At 31.5% G+C, this 18,771-nt stretch overlaps 1 protein-coding gene and 1 long non-coding RNA gene across 2 annotated transcripts; one reads left to right on the top strand and one right to left on the bottom strand.

Annotated features, from left to right (window-relative positions):
• The first annotated feature begins 683 nt into the window (after positions 1-683).
• LOC111712512 (S-adenosylmethionine decarboxylase proenzyme) lies at positions 684-18,327 on the top strand. Its single transcript, XM_023487147.1, has 16 exons — positions 684-1,271; positions 2,193-2,241; positions 2,886-2,939; positions 3,029-3,091; positions 3,405-3,501; positions 5,109-5,167; positions 5,573-5,625; positions 6,978-7,044; positions 7,176-7,245; positions 8,931-8,984; positions 10,306-10,398; positions 11,426-11,541; positions 13,956-14,010; positions 15,667-15,759; positions 16,180-16,267; positions 18,049-18,327. The coding sequence occupies exons 1-15, from the start codon at positions 734-736 to the stop codon at positions 16,222-16,224; spliced, it is 1,506 nt and encodes a 501-aa protein (XP_023342915.1). The 5' UTR covers positions 684-733; the 3' UTR covers positions 16,225-16,267; positions 18,049-18,327.
• LOC111712508 (uncharacterized) lies at positions 7,286-8,262 on the bottom strand. Its single transcript, XR_002767478.1, has 3 exons — positions 8,016-8,262; positions 7,865-7,920; positions 7,286-7,433 (listed from the first exon to the last, which is right to left on the bottom strand). It is a non-coding gene; the product is annotated as an uncharacterized LOC111712508 (long non-coding RNA).
• Positions 18,328-18,771: the final 444 nt, after the last annotated feature.

The raw sequence follows: 18,771 nt of genomic DNA, 5'->3' as shown, positions 1-18,771 counted from the left end.
AGGAAGGCGAACCTACCAATCGGAACAGGTATTTTTGAAATATAAAAGTATTTTTTTTGATATTTATGTACATAATTCAAAAATACGGGTCTCTGAATTTTGTCCTTTAAAAATTATCAAGCTTTTCTAAAATTCTTTATCTCAGAACAGTGAAAAGCCCTTTTCATTCAAAATAGAAAAAACAGATAAAATAAATTTGACAATTCTAGTTTTAAAAAATTATTCTCCAAATAATGGAAACGTTTTTTCATCAAAAACCAAAGGGTATCTAAAAATTATGTTAGCCAAAAAAAATCAAAATTTTATTAAATTAAAGTTAAAAATAGTAGAATATAATTCAGGGAATCCTGTAATGATGGTTGGGAAGATGAAGGAGATAAAAAGAGTGGAAGAGTGAATAAGCTATCTGATCAAAAGGAATTCAAAATGAAAATCTTTTCTTTACAAAAATCTGTTGAAAAGGAATAAAGCTATGATTAAACTATTAAAAATCTATTTCAGTTATTTCAGTATTTCATTCTCAGAAGAAGTTGTGTAGTGTACTTTTGCAATTGTTTAAACCTTCCCAGTTCAAATATTTATCTTCATAAGCTGGCCTTAAAAATTAAACTACAAAATACATGCCCCCCCCCCCGGGACACTTCTAACAGCCCTCTTTCAGGGTTAAAAAGAAAAATATTATATTTTGGAACCCAAGGTTTGGTGTGGGGAAAACAAGGATGAAGGAGCCCTCATGGAATTGATGGAAAGCGGAAAAGTCAGGAAAAAAGAAATTGGAAAAATGATGATGGAACCCGAAAAGCCTAAAAATGGTGACTTGAACGGAAACAATGAAGCCCTGACTGAAATTAACTGCGTCCAAAAGAAGAAATTGAACGAAACTGACCGGAAAAATGAACTAGCAAACGGAAAAGATGTTGAGCAAGTTCAATGGAATGCAATCCATGATGAACCATTGAACCCAATGGAACGCAACATGAAGACTGGAACGGATGGAAAAGGATCGAAATCTACGGATATCACCAATGCGTATAAGTATGGTAAACTCAAAGGTATGATCATTGGAAGCAATAATGAAGAACGGATAACATGCAGCAGTGCTATGGAGTTTGATGTCAAACAAGGTCTTTCTACTCCGAAGGGAGTTCCTTTGGCCCATGTGCTTAGTGGTTTTGGATCAATTGAAAAGAGGCCTTTTAAGCTGGACATTAACTATATGAATCCAGGAAAAGAGTCAATTGGAGAGGTGTTGCAGGATCATTTCTTTGAAGGTATGATTTAATATACAATTGTTGATTTGTTCGAAAAGCTCTAATCCATATAAGTGGTGGTCCAACAGACTAAGCTTTCTTGTTTTGAATATACAGGGTGTCCCTCAAAACATGGCTGTTGGGGAATAGTTTAGAATGTCTTCTTTCATAATCTTTTAAGTCGTTTGATACCAAAGAAAATAATACAAATATCTTAAGGAAGTCATATTTTATAGTAAACTTATTTCATAGTAACATATTTTTGAGGAAAAGATAATTTTAACGAAATAATCTGCAAACGGTCTTTAATATTTCATACAATATATAAAAAAAGACATTCAAAACTATTTACCAACTGTCATGTTTCTTGAAATCATTAATTAATGAGAAGTGAGTTCTGAAAATTTTTGAATTGGATGCCCTTACTGCCGATTGCTTAATCTGAATGTCCTCCTCAAATACTAAGGATTTATGATTAATCCCTTTTTCCTGTTTTTTCCCTTTTTCCTGTTTTTTCCTGTTTTTTTCCCTTTTTCCCTTTCATTAAATGGCGTGAACAATTTCAAATTTGCCGGCTTCTGATTGTCTGTTCGGGATTCTGCATACACCACTGTGGTTGGTTGAATTATAGACACTTTCCTACATGCAAACTAAAGATTAAATTTCCTACATGCCAACTAAAGATTAAATTTCCTACATGCAAACTAAAGATTAAATTTCCTACATGCCAACTAAAGATTAAATTTCCTACATGCAAACTAAAGATTAAAGTAATCCTAAGATTAGCAATTAGATTAGAGATTGCAGCTCTTACTCTGACCTTCATTTGTCTTTTCTCTTACTCTGACCACCATTTGTGAAGAGATTATGGGGAAAGGAAAGGGGTTTATTTACACCAAGGCCGAGTAATTTAATATATACATTCTTGATATAATATTGCAGGGGCAGAGAAGCTTTTAGAGATATGGTTCACTACTTTATCAGGATACTGAGTCCCTATTGCAACTATTTTATTTAAATATCTTATATTACAAGTTGACAAGAACGACGTAATTACAAGTTTAATGTACATAACAATAAGATTAGCGAGGATAGATATAACGTAGTTAATCTATCTCAACACATATTTACAGCGTAGTTTTAGCTTAATGTAGATATTTAAAGTATTAACATGGATAGATATAAACGTAATCACAATGCATATTTTAATCATATTACGTTGCTCATGTTTAATATAGGTATGTTTAGGTTAACAAATATTGTTGTATTTGTTGCACGTACTCATTTGAAACACAGTTTAAATGAATAATGAGTTTTACGTAGAAGTTTTCAAACATAGATAGTTAATAATGTACAACGTACTGCAGGTTTACAGAATATCTTGTTACCAAATAATTATTACATATTTATATTTTGGAAATATGTATTAAATTTTATATAAGTTTTCCGTCAACCTTTGATCAGACAAAGGTACAAAGTCCACGAATGAAATGTTACTTAAAATTACGTTTACAGTCCCTTTAAGGTTGGGGGAGTTCGGGGGGTCTTCGATAAAACTTCAAAATGTTTTCAATCAAAAATGATTTTCAAAAAATGAAAAATGAATTCATAATGGATTAAATAAAACTGTCTTAGGACTGCTCTGGAGAAATTGCTAGGTACAGTTAATTGTGAGATAATTTCATCAAGGTGACATTTATAATAATAATAATACTACTAATAATACTACTAATAATAATACTAATAATAATAATAATAATAATATGATAATGATTAAGACATAACAGCGAGATAGACGCATATCTTCTCTCTGAGAGCTCAATGTTTGTCTCGAAAAGAAGGTAGGAATTATTTTGTTTAAAAGGAATTCGAGCAATTAAATTACAGAGTTACCTATTATTTACATCATTGAAATTAAATTAGAGTGTTACGTATTATTTACATCATTGAAATAAAATTACAGAGTTACATTATTTACACCATTGAAATTAAATTACAATTTAATATATTATTTGTTTATTATCCTGGGATTTGTTCCGCTCTGTATGATTCGCAATATTTCAATAACTTATTTTAAATTACGACATTATCTAATATGTTAATTTATTTATCTATGTACATTGTACATGCATGTACATCTTTTACACTGTACAGGTTTATTCTGAAGACCTGCGGTACAACCACTACCCTGCACTGTCTGGATGAACTGTTCCGGCTTGTACAGCAGTACACAGAGTTTGATGCAGTACAGGTAAATTGATAGCTTTTAGAGCTTTAAAGGGACTGTGAGCGTAATTTCGAGTGACCCTCCGTGCAAATATGACAATACAACGATACTCTTAAGACTTTAATCTGATTAAACCTGTGTTGAAGATATTGTCGTTTTTCTTACTCGAAAAGTGTTTAATTCTGATAATTACTCCATTACTTCTAATAAACAAGAACTTACGAAGAATTTTTAGGCCTCAAATGAAAATAAACAGGCCAAAGAAACAAATAAACAGGACAAAGAAACAAATAAACAGGACAAAGAAACAAATAAACAGGACAAAGCTTTTAATTGTATTTGTTGTTTATTGGAGGAGGGAGGGGTGGCTGCTCTCAGGGTTTTGGAATTGATCCCGGCCCAAGGTTTGGAGTGCTCCCAGGATTTTGAAGTTGCTCCCAGGGTTTTGGAGTAAAATGTAAAAATTTTACCGACCTTTTATTAGAAGTCCTTTAAAAACGGTTCTTTAAAACCAAAAATAAAAAAGGCTCTGCTAACCCTTTTTTACTGTCTTTGTTCATATATTTGCAGGAGAAAAAATCTCAAATTTCAGTCCAAGTAGCCTGTGGCGATCATATAGTTTTGATAAGCCAAACTGACGACATTTTTTTTAGCTTACACATTATTGGTAAATGCAAAAAAATCTCTATAAGCTATCTTATTTCCAAGTTTTTTTTTCAGAAAAATCCAGTCTTTTGCTCAAAAAAAAATCTTTAATGCATTGGTGCCATTAACAAATGCGATTTTACTCAACAGCCACAAAATAAAAATTGTTTTATGTCAAATTTTGAGCCTTCTATATGGCCTTTTTAAAGGACTTTTCATTAAAGGGTGGAATAAATTTTCACATTTTACTTCAAAACTATGGGAGTAACTCCAAAATCCTTGGAGCACTCCAAAACCCTGGGAGCAATTCCAAAACCCTGAGAGAAGCCACCCCTTCCTCGTTGGAGGGTCACTTTAAATTACCCTTACAGTCCCTTTTAAGGGACTGATTACTCGCCTCAAACTCTAAATTTGAAATCTTAATATTTAAAACAATTAATGTTAGTTCAAATAGTAAAAGTTTTAAGTATTAAAAGTTTATCATAAGGTTGCAAAGATAAAGTGACAAATATATTAGATTAAAAAAATTTAATTAATTTTATTTAATTTTTGCTAGATATATTTAGTACTTTACCCAGATATTCACATGTGCAGTGGATTATTTTATTTCATATTTTAAACATATGGATGTTATTTGATTTAAGCATAAGTGAAAAATTGTTGCAATTGTATCAACTCTATCCATCTAAATGTTTTTAAACTGGTTTGGAAGGGACCCCAGGGGGGTTATACCTCGAAAGTATCTATTATTTTATGCCAAAAGCCTGTTTTAAAAATTCAAATGTTAATATTTATTTTCTCCGACTTCTAGGATGTAAAGTATGAAAAGCTTGCAATAGGAGTATTCAACACTTGCTAGATTAATAATTGATAAATTAATAATGATAATTCCGGTATTCTTAAAGAGCCATTTAAAATTGCGCATCCAGTCCCTTTCAAAAAAAATAAAATTATTCAAATTTTTTTATTTCTAAATCTTATTTTAGAATGTTTTCTACTCAAGAAAGAATTTTGAGCGACCGGATCTTCAAAAATGTCCCCATCGGTAATTTTTTGGTAAAACAAAGTGTTTTAAAAATTGTACAAATTGAGTTTTGTTAATTGTTATTTTTTTCATATTTATTTTCTTAATAAGACATGAAAATAGCTATTTCAGATTTTTCTTTCATGAAATAATCTTTTTTAATTTGCCCAAATCTTTAAATCTGAAGCTTTACAAAAACAAAATAATGCAAAAGAAATTGAGTCTTTGCGCGCCGCAATCTCTGATTTTCTACTACCTATATCTTTGCAACCCAATGTTGTACACCATTGATCTTTCAAACTGTGAATTCTGACAGATCAAAGTTTGAAATATCAAAGGTTTACGTCATCAGGTTGCAAAGTGTTGGCATTAGAAAAATTTTAGTTTGCGGTAAAAACTCAATTCCTTTAGACAATTTAATTTCAGGCATTTTGAACAGGAAGCCCAAATCCTTGACAAGTACTTCCAGGAGGGAAAAGGTAAAAATTTTATAACTTAAAAAAAATTTGAATGAATAAAAAATTTATTTTTTCGAATCATCATGAAAAATAACTTACTTTTATTAAATTGAATTTTATTGACGTAACTATCTGACTTATGTTTGTATAGCATATCTACAGAAATATAAATTTGTATGTAAAATATAACAAAATATTTAGTTTTGATGATACAAAAAAAATTTAATCAAAGTTAGGACCCTATTTCTATTGAATCAGATCGACATCTTGTTCAGATTGATACAACAGAAAATTAATTTTTAATAAATGAAGACCTCGAAAGTAAAATTATAGTTTAATCATGACTTTTCAGAATTTTGTGAGATTATATGCATTTACTCCATATAATCCATATAATCCATCTATGTACGGTGTAAAATGTTAAGGGTAATGTATGCACACTGCACAGCTTGAACACTGCAAACTGTAATCTGTACACTGTACAAAATAACTTTAAGGATATTGTACTGTGCACTTAAAACTGTACCGAATATTAAAGTTTACAATATAAACTGTACGGAATATTGTACTGCACACTGTAATTACTGTACAGAATATTATACTGCACACTGTAAACTGTGCAGAATATTATACTGTACACTGTAAACTGTACAGAATATTGTACTGCACTATTAACTTTACATGCTATTTTACACTGTACATTGTAAATTGTACAAAATATTTACTGTACACTGTAAACTGTACAGAATATTGTAGTGCATACTGTAAACTGTGCATGATATTGTAGGTACACTATAAACAGTACAGAATATTGTACCGTAAGCTGTAAAATGTACAGAATATAAAAGTGCACACTGTATATTGTACTGTGCACAGTAAATTGTGCAGAATATTGTACTTTAACCTGTAAACTGTACAGAATATTGTACTATATACTGCAAACTGAACAGAATATTTTAGTGTAAACTGTAAACTGTACAAGATTTTGTACTGTACACTGTAAACTGTTCAAGATATTATACCGTACTCTAAAAAATGTAAGGAATATTTTACTGTACACTGTAAAACTGTGCCGAATATTGTAATGTACACTGTAATCAGTACATAATATTGTACTGTACACTGTGAACTGTACAGAAAATTTAACTGTACACTGTAAAACTGTACAGGATATTGTACTGTACACTCTAGAACTGTACAAAATATTGTACTGTACACTGTAAATGGTGCAGAATATTGTACTGTGCAGAATATTTTACTGCACACTGTTAACTGTACAAGATATTGTAATGTACACTGTAAACTGTACAGAATATTGTAATGTATACTGTAAACCGTACTAGATATTGTACTGTACACTGTAAACTTTGCAGGGTATTGCATGGGAAGCTTGAATAAGAATGATTGTTGGTATTTGTACACCTTAAATTCTTGTAACAGGTAAATCTTAGAATAGTTTTATAGTTCATACTTCATAAATCATAGATCATAGTTCATAGATTACAGTTCATAGTTCATATTTCATAGTTCATAGTTTATTGATCATAATTACTAATCGGTTTAAAATCCAGGTTTGTGGAGAATAGAGGAGAAGAACCTGATCAAACCATAGAAATACTAATGTCGGAGTTGAACCCTCAGGTTGGTTTTGACCTGTACTTGTACCTGTACCTGTGATCTAAGGTTGATAATCCCAGTGAAGGGTCGATAGGTTGATCTATGGTTGATAATCCTAGTAAAGGGTCGAAAGGTGCTCGAAAGCTGGTTGATATCCTCTCTTTCCACCATGCTTCCAAAGTTGCAAATACGAAAAAATCTGTATTTCAAACCTGTAATAAGTTACAGGTGAAATACATGGAATCAAGGAGAATTGAATAGAAGGAGGGGGCAATAGGGTTTCCGTACACTTTGCTGTGACGTTTTTGGACTGCTGGAGAACTAGTTTTTGCGTAACAACAATAATAAAGATTGTAAACAATAACACAAGTGATCAACAGACATCTGGCATCTCTGGCGCGTTAGTTGAAGATTCACCGTATACTAACTCATGTTTGTTTACATTAGATCGGCTGCCTTTATTATTGTTGTTACTCAAAAACTAGATCTTCAGCAGTTCAAAAACGTCACGGCAAAGTGTATTACGGAAACCCTATCACCCCCTCCTTCTATTCAATTCTCCTTGCATGGAATGGATAACAATGTTTTATTGTAACCAAAATGTTGGTCTAAATCGTTATAATATTTGATAAACAGAACTTACTAGTATTGTAGGTTGGGGAAAATGAAGGGTCAGTAGTATAAAACGTTTTGCGACTTCTGAAAAATAAATACCCGGTTGGTTACAAAATTATTGTTTCAGTGATAATCACGAATTGTTAAGCATTTCTATATTTTTACATGTTTTCACTTACCACGGGTTTAGCGTCTATTGACGGAGGAGGTTGGGTTTGGTTTCGGTTCCATGGTTTTAAGACGACTTCTATTGGAGAAACGTATAAGAACAACCCTCGAACTAGTTATATTGTAAACAATTTAAAAAAGGCTGCAGCACTTTGCAACAGGGCATGATGGCCGGACTTCATTAATAATGATTAACCAATGAAACGGACAGTATGCGTAATTTCAAGTATACCTCTATGAAAAGATGGACATGCCCGATTCACAACGATATCTACAAAACTCTTGTCTTGGACACCTTTTTTCTTCGTAGAATAAAAAAACATTATCAAAAAAAAATCGCGGATTCAACATATTTTTTTTGTGGATTTTCTAAATTTTACGAAAATCAAATTTTTTTGGAGACACATTTTTTAAAATTTCTGGGGTTATGCGTCTTGCCTTAAAAACACCCACCCAGCTAGACAAGCAAAGTATATGTAGATTGATGTCAACTTTTAAAATGATTAGTTTCTTTTTCATTAATATAAAGATTCTCCATTGTCTTACTTCTATTAAAAGAACTTAAACATAAAAAAAATTTCCGTTAATTGAATATTTTCAATCTTACATTAAACAGAAAACGTTCAATTATTTTAAAACTATTATAATATGTTATTAAAGGAATTATTTCATATTTTAGAAAAATATACTATGCGATTCCAATAAAACGTTGTAATTTTCCCAAAAAGTTATGAATGTTTGCGTCAAAAAAAAATTAGTTTTCATTTCGCTGAATTGCGAATTTGATTTTTAGGTTGGATTAAACTTATTTTCGGGAAAAAAGTATCAAAAAGGATATAAAAACGTGTCTTTTGGTGTTCAATTTTGCATCCCCCCCCCCCCCCCGATTTATAAAAACTATATAGCTTTAAATGTAAATTGTTTAGGTTATGAGTATATTTACCGAGAAGAGCTCCAAGAATGGACGGGACTGTACGAAGGTATTAGAAATTAGTGTTCAGACAATTCACACCCGTACCTTTAAAAGCTTTGTCTAGAATGAACTAGATATCCATGTGTTTGTTTTTGAAAACTGATTATTTCCATATTTTTTATTTCTGTACAAAAGTGACTTGCGCATTTCTTGCGTAAATCTTATTGACAAAGGTACCCATTAAACCTTAAACTGATGAACAATGAAGAAGTATGTCAATTTCCTTCCTTCCTGCAGCATTAACCGACGATTCACTCTTATTGGGCATGCCTCCGCTTAATATATTGAGAGTTACTTGAAATAACATCATGTCTAGACAGTAGCTTAAAGGGACTGTACGTGTAATTTTAAGTAACCCTCAATCCAAAGATCGCATTGCCCGATTTACAACGGTACCCTCGAAAACTTAGATTCACCGACATAAGGTCAAACGACATAGGGTCAAATGCCATAGGGTCAAACGACATAGGGTAAAAGAACATAATAGGGTAAAACGAAATAGGGTCAAACGACATAGGGTCGAAAAGTGCGACAAACGGGTAAGATTTCATTTAGACTATTTTTGGTTGATTTGAACTATCTTTATGTTCATTAGAAAAAGTGGCCTCAGCGCTCGGCCCCCTAGCCGCAGTGTTCGGCCCAGAAATTGGCTTAACCTAACCTTACCCTAAAATATTTTTATGTTATGTTCTATATTCATTTGAACTACTAGCCGCAGAGCAACGCTCGGTCCCTGTCCTAGACGGCCCCCTAGCCTTGTCTGAACCTTACCTAACCCTGAAATAATACATAACATATTTTTTCTCTTTTGACCTTTTTTTGTTTTACCCTTTGTCGCGTTTTTGACCGTTTGACCCTGTGTCGTTTGACCCTCTGTTTGTGAACCAAAACTTATTCTGATAAAAACGTAAAAGATAACGTCACGCGCGTTGTTCTGACTCGAAAAGTGTTTATTTCTTTGAATTTCCCATTGTTTCCAATAAAGCGCAAATCACTTTCGCTAAGAAACCTCAGTTGAAAATGAACAGTTTAAATAAATAAAAACATGCTTATCTAATTCATACTCGATTGGACAAAGCATATTGGTATAGAGGGTCACTTGTTATCAAACTTAATGTTCCTAAAAAATAAATTGTTTTTCTTTCCATTTTTAAATTAAGTCTTTCTGGGAAATTGGACCTCATTAAATTTTTGATATGTATATTATATTTTTCATATTTACAATTCTGTAGGTGTAAACAGTTTTATTATGAAAATTTATCTTTTTTACGAACACTCCCTTTAAGGATTAATAAAAATTAAGTTGGTAGTCTCCTTATTTGTTGCAGAAGAGTGGAATAGATAAACTGGTTCCTAGTCTGGAAATAGACGATTACCTGTTCTCCCCCTGCGGGTACTCCATGAACGGGATCCTGGACACGGTGAGTAAATCTTGGATTAAAACAGTTATAGATGTTTGGTACTTTCCCAAGTGGAAATTTCACAAATGTGCAATTTTCCAAATGGAAACTTCCCAAATGTGCAATTCCCAAAATCTGTCCTGGCCTCAGTGTTCGGTCCATAGCAAAGTTCTAAAGTGCAAATCTCCTCAATAGAAGGGACTGATTCATTTGGTGTACTGTACTGTCCAGTTTTGCCTTATATAGTCTGTGTACGTATGTGTACCGACAGCTTGATTTAGCTGCTAAAAATTCGGTCCGGTACTTGAAATGAACTGGAGTTTACATTGAGTGGAGTCCATGAAACTGTGGAATAGGAAGACGACGCTTACAAAATCTTAATTTTAAATGTTGTTATTAAGCAAAAGTACCTTGCAGTTTAGCAAATCAACTTATTTTTTTTAAATGGTTCCGGGTTTCGTGTTCATTAGACTTTCTTTAATAATAATATTAGTCGGCTTCCTTGTGCCAAATGCCACAGTTTCATTGAACACACGGAAGACGACGTTTAGAAATTATAAGTTTATTTTATGTTGTTATATTAAGCAGAACATTTTACATGAGGATGGAAACGCTACACAATTGATATATTTCATCTTAAATCATAAATCTAACAGTCGTCTTCCTATTCTACAGTTTTATAAATCCCACTGTAGGATCTGTAGGAGTAAGAGAATTTGGATAATAGGGGACAATCGTAATTTTCCCTTGAAAGATGAGGCACATGCCAGATTCACAACAGTACTGTTTATTAATACTTTATCTGATCAATATTGTGTAAAATATTGTCGTTTTTATAGATTAAAAAGTTGCTATTCTAATAATTTTCTCCATTTTTTGTCAGGAAATATTTGAATGACACTTTATAATACAAAAGAGAAGAAGGTGGAAATCTCATGAATTCTTGATCAGACAAAGCTTTTAAAGGGTACCGGTGTGAATCGAACATTATAATGGAAAATTACTTGAAATTACGTTGACAATCATTTTAAAGAAAGTTTATACCTAGGATTCTGGTGGAAGAGAGGAGTATGTAACCATACATATAACTCCTGAACAAGAATTTAGTTATGTCAGCTTTGAAACTAATATTTCTCAAGGTTCATACACTGATCTAGTGAACAGGTACTTTTTTATTATTCGGAGAGGAGGAAACACATTCACTCTTAAAGGTGTTCTGTCATGTTTTACCATTTATTGGTTGAACTGTACAAAACTTGCTCTGGCTACTAAATATTTGGGCCGGTTTTTTAAATGAACCGGAGTATTTAGTGACAATAATCTCTCTAGGAGGGGGATATTTCATTTGGTTATTTTATCCTGAATTAAAACCAAGTTGTAGATATTTTAACGAATCAACTTTTTCCAAGAAATTCAAGTTTTCTTCAAGGAAAGAAATATATTTCAAAAGTAAATTTAGTTTTCAGAAATCTGCTTTTTCAGCCATTTAAAATAATTATTTCAAATTTTAAAAACAAGACGCTCATTATTCTTTTATTATTTTGTAAAATTCAAAATGTTCTCTTTCACTTTATTTAATCACAATTTAGCAAAATGTTAAAAACATTAAAAGATTTAAACATCTGGAAAAATTTCAATTTTTTCAAAAAACATTCTTCTAAATATTTCTTTATGTTTTTTGGTGAAATATTTGAGGGAAAGTCGTCGAAATTGATTTAGATATCTTTAACTTTCATTTGAAAAATTTATAATTTTCAATTGGGATTTAGCTCTGATTATTGTGGCTTTTGGGTTCATGCTGCAGAGACAATCACGGAATTTGATTCAATTTATCTCTTTTGGGTTCATGCTGCAGAGATAATATGGAATTTGATTTAATTTATCTCTTTTGGGTTCATGCTGCAGAGATAAATATGGAATTTGATTCAATTTATCTCTTTTGGGTTCATGCTGCAGAGATAAATATGGAATTTGATTCAATTTATCTCTTTTGGGTTTATGCTACAGATTATATTCTACAAGAGCTTGAGCATTGCTCATATTATGAGTTTTTATTTTGCATTTTGCATTTTTAATAGATATAACTGATAATATTATTACATATAGTCCGTATTAAGTCACAATAACTTCAGCCAATGATAGTGCAGTATCGTTGTCACATGGTACAGACGGAAATCACGTGACCAGTAAACTGCACTGCCATTGGCAGAAGTACTGGTGACGTAATACGGACTATACGGATTAAATATAATAATATTATCAATTATATCTATAAAAAATGCAAAATACAAATTAAATAATTATAAACAGGAGCAAACCTGAGATTTTCAGGTTGCTGTGAGATATAGTCGTTTTCAGATTGGCTGCGTAATTGTTGAATATCATCTATTTGATACTACAACAAAATCTGGCATAGGCCCGTTTTGGTATCATTTTGACACAGTTTTATGTCAATTTCTTGAGACAGGAACATAAGATAGATGTCTTATAGGAATCGTTCAAAACCTGAGATTCTCAGGTTTCATCCTAAACCCCCTTTCATTTTTCCTTTACAGTCCCTATAAGACAAAACATCTTCAAGGTACATTTGCTTCTAACTTGTAGCCTGTTTATCTTGTTGTTAACTCTAAAATTGATAAGAATGATTTGTATATTTTTATGTTGAAACAACATATGCGTACTTTTCCGTACTTAATTGTTTACTTTGGATTTCATAAACTTGAATTTTTTGACACAAAAAAAATAGTTTTCTTTCTGAATTTAGTAAACTTGAATTATTTAATTATAAAGAACATTTTCCTTCGAATTGATTTTCAAAAAACGATTGGAATAAGCCATCAGGCAAAAAGTTTGTTTTTTAACCCCTGAAACTTTATCTAACTAAATGTAACTATGCCAGAAGATCTTAAATATTTTATAAATTTAAATTCCATGACTAAAGTCACAAAAAGTTTCACTGTAACTATTGAACTTAATATCGAAATCGTTATATTTTCTAGAATTGTTGAGTGAAAGATTACGATAGAAAAAGTGGCATTCAAACTATTACAGATGTTGACTATAATTGTTTTGAAAGTACATAATAAAAATCAATTTATTTTGATAATTTTACTGCACAATTTTTAGAAAATTCAAAATCCTTTGTGACATTTAAAGGGAATGACCGGCTATGTAAGGTAGTTGAACTGAGTATGCATTATGCAATTTTGTGGAAATCTTCTTTCGGATTCAATAATAATTTGAAAAAACTTATTCTGAAAACGTATCCACCCCTAAAGTAGGAGTTACGTCGAATTTGCGCTCAAACTCAGGATTTACAGATCTTTAAAAAGTGTAATATGTCTCAAATGTATCCGAAAGAAGTTTTCCACAACACTGCATACTCAGTTCAACTACCTTACATTGCCGGTCACTCCCTTTAAAAATACAAAAGAATAAAAACGACGATAGTTTTTCCAATGTTTCCTGGTGACCACTGTATATTTTACAATGTTTCCTGGTGACCACTGTATATTTTCCAATGTTTCCTGTTGACTACTGTATATTTTCCAATGACTACTGTATATTTTATTGTATAGAGTGCTGAGTACATTTTGCCCTGGAAAATTCATCATCACAATATTTTCTACAAAGGTGATATTTTTCATTCATTAAAGGGAGTGTTCACAAAAATGGAAAGGGTACAGGGAAGATATGAATTCAATTTTATGTTGTTAATCGAGACTAATTTTACGCTTTTTGTGTGTATGTATTGAGAAATAGAAATAAGACTCACCATAATAATTGAATATTATTAATGTTCAATATGTTTTTTTTCTGTTTTAAAATGTGATTTAAATGCAACATTTGTTTAATCTGATTTGATATTGATTCTAAACTCATGAGTAGGAGGAGTAAATATAAACATCAACCTAGTAACAAGAATTAAAAACACGTTGTTATAAAAACAGGATTGCATAGTATCTAATTTAACACTTCTTAATGCAAATATTTATTCATCCATTTTATTTATATCAAGTTTTAGGTTTTTTAAGTTGAGACTTTAACCATAGATTTCATTGAAGTCAGCTAAACAACTTTTGTTTTAATTTCTTTTGATTCTTTAAGTGAGCTAAAACTACGATGTCAATGTCAATGTCGATGTTTTTTTCTTCCATTAAACTTTCTAATCCTTATATCTTTTCAACCCAATGCCGTAGATATTAGATATTTCTAACTATCTGATAGATGAAATAATCTAAGTTTGATATATCAAAGGTTTGCATTATCAAGTTGCTAAGATATATGGATCAGAAAATTTGAGTTTGTGACAAAGACTCAATTCCTTATTCATTACACCATTAATTAGTTAAATTCAATGCAAACATTCAATATTAAGATCATTTTATTTCAGATGATGCAATGCAAGTAGACATTTAAGTTTAATATCCTTTGTGATAACCCTGTTTACTTCTTAATACTTATCCCTGTTTATAAAGTTTTTGTCAATTTATTATGATTCTTCAAGTGAGTTAAAATATCATGTGTAAACTTTTTAATCGAATCTATATTATCTATGTTTATAACACCGCTCTATATTTATCTATGTTTATAATATTCTATATATATATATCTATGTTAAGAACTTCGATTTATATTTATCTATGTGTATAACTCCGATCTATATTTATCTATGTTTTTAACATCAATTTATGTTTATCTATGTGTATAACTCCGATCTATATTTATCTATGTTTTTAGCATCAATCTATGTTTATCTATGTGTATAACTCCGATCTATATTTATCTATGTTTTTAACATCAATTTATGTTTATCTATGTGTATAACTCCGATCTATATTTATCTATGTTTTTAACATCAATCTATGTTTATCTATGTGTATAAAACCGATCTATATTTCTCTATGTTTTTAATATCAATCTATGTTTATATATGTGTATAACTCCGATCTATATTTCTCTATGTTTTTAACTCCAATCGATATTTATCTATGTTTATAACATCAATCTATGGTTATCTATGTTTATAACTCCGATCTATGTTTATCTATGTGTATTACACCGATCTATATTTCTCTATGTTTTTAACATCAATCTATGTTTATCTATGTTAATAACTCCGATCTATACTTATCTATGTTTTTAACATCAATCTATGTTTATCTATGTTTATAACTCCGATCTATATTTATCTATATTTATTACTCCGATCTATATTTATCTATGTTTTTAGCATCAATCTATGTTTATCTATGTGTATAACTCCGATCTATATTTATCTATGTTAAGAACTCCGTTGCTGCTGAATTTCACTCTGAGTTGAAGATATCTGCTAAGTTTAAGACCTGGAGAAGACAAGATGTTCAAACCTGCAGTTTACAGGTCATTCAACTCTTATATCTAATCATCATCTGTGCAGTCTAATGTTGTATACCTTTTATTTTTCAAACTTAAATCACGTGAATTTCCTTAGAACGATCTGATTCATTTGGTGTACGGTCCCGTTTTGACTGGTATAATCTGTATGTGTACTGTACAGCTCGCTCTAGCTGGTTAGATGTCGGCCCGGTTATTGAGATGAACAGGACTTAACAGTGAAATGTTGTTAATTCATTTTGTCAAAGTTTAAAATCCAAAGACTTCCATCATAATGTTGTAAAGCTTAAAGTAATAGAAAATTAGAGTTTAAATCAATCTAATAATTAGCTTTATAGTATAGATTAATGCATTTTAACCAACTTCAATATGTACATTTGATACTTCTAAACCGGGACTAAAATCTATTTATCTTTCTATCTGCAGAGTGGAGAAGTGACCTACGCCAACTTTGCTAAGTCTCCTTCCTGAGAAATGTGGCATCCTGGGTCCAGCCCTGGGACATAAATTCCAGGTAAACTTTAGTCCAGCCGCGGGACAAATATTCCAGGTAAACTTAAGTCCAGCCCTGGGACATAAATTCCAGGTAAACTTTAGTCCAGCCATGGGACATATATTCCAGGTAAATTTTAGTCCAGCCCTGGGACATATATTCCAGATAAACTTTAGTCCCGCCCTGGGACATAGATTCCAGGTAAATTTTAGTCCAGTAACGTCATTGTAATTGTGTTTATGTTAACAGGGTTCTTTTTTAATCAAGAGTCTTTTAAATGACGCGAATAATAACTTTAAAGAGAAAAATCTCGAAAAACAAAAGTCATTAAATTATTTACAGCTATAACGTTTTTCGAAAACTTTCCGTTTAATTAACAAAATTTAGAATCCTGAAAAAACCTTTAAAAATTAAAATTTCTGGCGTCTTATTATTATAACATCTTTAAAAAAAATTTAATCTTGAACATTTTAGAATATTTTCTTGCGAATGAAATCTGTAGTCGGTTGGATAGTATAAGAGTTATTATATAACATGTTTTTTGTTTGTTATCGTTAATATTAAATTGTTTGTACTTTATTATCTGGGAGGCTGGGTCTGGGGGTGCACTTACTGGAAACTGATTATGTTTATATAACTATATTTGGATATACAAACTATTCGTCATTTATTTTAATAAATATTTTTCCAATATTTTTGTTTTTATTCAGAAAGAGTAGATAGAGTTACTGAGATTCTTAATAAGCCTTTTCTTACAATTTTTTGGTGAAACCACGGGGGTAATTATCTTACTAGATAGAAAATACAAAAACAAATGTTATATTTAGGGGCCTGAAACATTTGCTAAACTCAATTATGTTTTTTAAATGTTATCTTTTTGACAAGTATACGACAAAGGAATAGATTTTCTAATCCTAATATCCTTGTAATCCTTTCATATTTTAAAATTTAAATTCTGTTGTATATAGAAAAGGCTAAATTTGAAGCATCAAAGGTTTACACCATCAGGTTGCAAAGGTATTATGATTAGACAATTTGAATTTGCGCCAAAAACTCCATACCTTCCGCAATTAAGTAGGTCTTAAACGTCTTTTGGGTCAAGTCTGGATTATTATTAAATAAATTTCGGTCCCTGGACTCATTTAAATATTCAAAAATAAATTTTCAAGACGTGGTGCACATTTAAGTGTCGTAGGATCTGATTGCAAACATTCTAACTGAGTTTTGCTTGAGAGATTACGAAATTTGATTATTCCAGGTAAATTTTAGTCCAGCCCTGGGACATATATTCCAGATAAACTTTAGTCCCGCCCTGGGACATAGATTCCAGGTAAATTTTAGTCCAGCCCTGGGACATATATTCCAGGTAAACTTAAGTCCAGCCCTGGGACATATATTCCAGGTAAATTTTAGTCCAGCCATGGGACATATATTCCAAGTAAACTTAAATCCAGCCCCGGGACATATATATTCCAGGTAAATTTTAGTCCAACCACAGGACATAAATTTCAGGTAAACTTTAGTCCAGCCCTGAGACATATATTCCCGGTAACTTTAGTCCAGCCCTGGGACATATATTCCACGTAAATTTTAGTCCCGCCCTGGGACATATATTCCAGGTAAATTTTAGACCAGAACTGGGACATGTATTCTATGTAAATTTTAGACCAGACCTGGGACAAATACTCCAGGTAAATATCAGTCCAGCCCTGGGACAGATACTCTAGGTAAACTTTTTTTTATGTTTTTGTATTTGTCTCCTTGCATGAAACTGTAACAAACTAATAAAATGTTAATTTTAGAAATCTGGATCCTGCGTTCCTCAAACTTCTTAAACTCTTTATTACCCATGACATTAAAACTACTTGTGAACGGTAACCACTGTTTAGTTCTATTTCCAAGCTGCGGCATTAAACTTAACTTGATGCATGCAAGTTATTTAGTGCCTGTGTTTGTTTAGAATTTTATGTGTGACTTTGACGAACAGACAACAGTACAATACTATACAGTACAGTGCAGTGCAGTTCAGTATGGTACGGTACCGTACAATACAGTACAGTGCAGTGCAGTACAGTACAGTACAGTACAGTCCAGTACAGCACAGTACAGTACAGTACAGTACAGTACAGTACAGTACAGTACAGTACAGTACAGTACAGTACAGTACAGAAAATATTAGTTGTTATTTTATGTTATTTTTTTCATTTTTGACATTTCATTACTAAATTCTAGCACTGTAATAACAACATCATTATTTTCAGACAAACTAGGACTGGTTAAACGATATTTTGATATAGATTTTAAATAAATTTGGGAAAGTTCTAATGGATTCTTTTTTCAAAAAGTGCAAAAAACAGTTTACGCTTGCAGAAAACAAGCAAAATAGCTGAAATTTGCACCCCCCCTCCCTCAACAAACTCTAGAGTCTATGTATAACTAACGTCATTGTAATTGTGTTTATGTTAACAGGGTTCTTTTTTAATCAAGAGTCTTTTAAAATGACGTGAGATGTCACTTTAAAGAGA

This window comes from Eurytemora carolleeae, unplaced genomic scaffold (assembly GCF_000591075.1).
Source record: "Eurytemora carolleeae unplaced genomic scaffold, Eaff_2.0 scaffold1260, whole genome shotgun sequence".
In the NCBI taxonomy this organism is placed as follows: domain Eukaryota; kingdom Metazoa; phylum Arthropoda; class Copepoda; order Calanoida; family Temoridae; genus Eurytemora; species Eurytemora carolleeae.
Note: the sequence above shows the minus strand (reverse complement) of the source record. Positions and strands in the feature narration are given on the sequence as shown.

What these genes read in the sequence shown, in the direction of transcription:
- LOC111712512 (XM_023487147.1), top strand. Translation starts at nt 734, where the DNA reads ATGGAATTGATGGAAAGCGGAAAAGTCAGGAAAAAAGAAATTGGAAAA. An exon ending in CAGAGTTTGATGCAGTACAG is followed by an intron (nt 3,502 to 5,108) that starts GTAAATTGATAG and finishes ATCTTATTTTAG; the next exon opens with AATGTTTTCTACTCAAGAAA. An exon ending in GTACTTCCAGGAGGGAAAAG is followed by an intron (nt 5,626 to 6,977) that starts GTAAAAATTTTA and finishes TAAACTTTGCAG; the next exon opens with GGTATTGCATGGGAAGCTTG.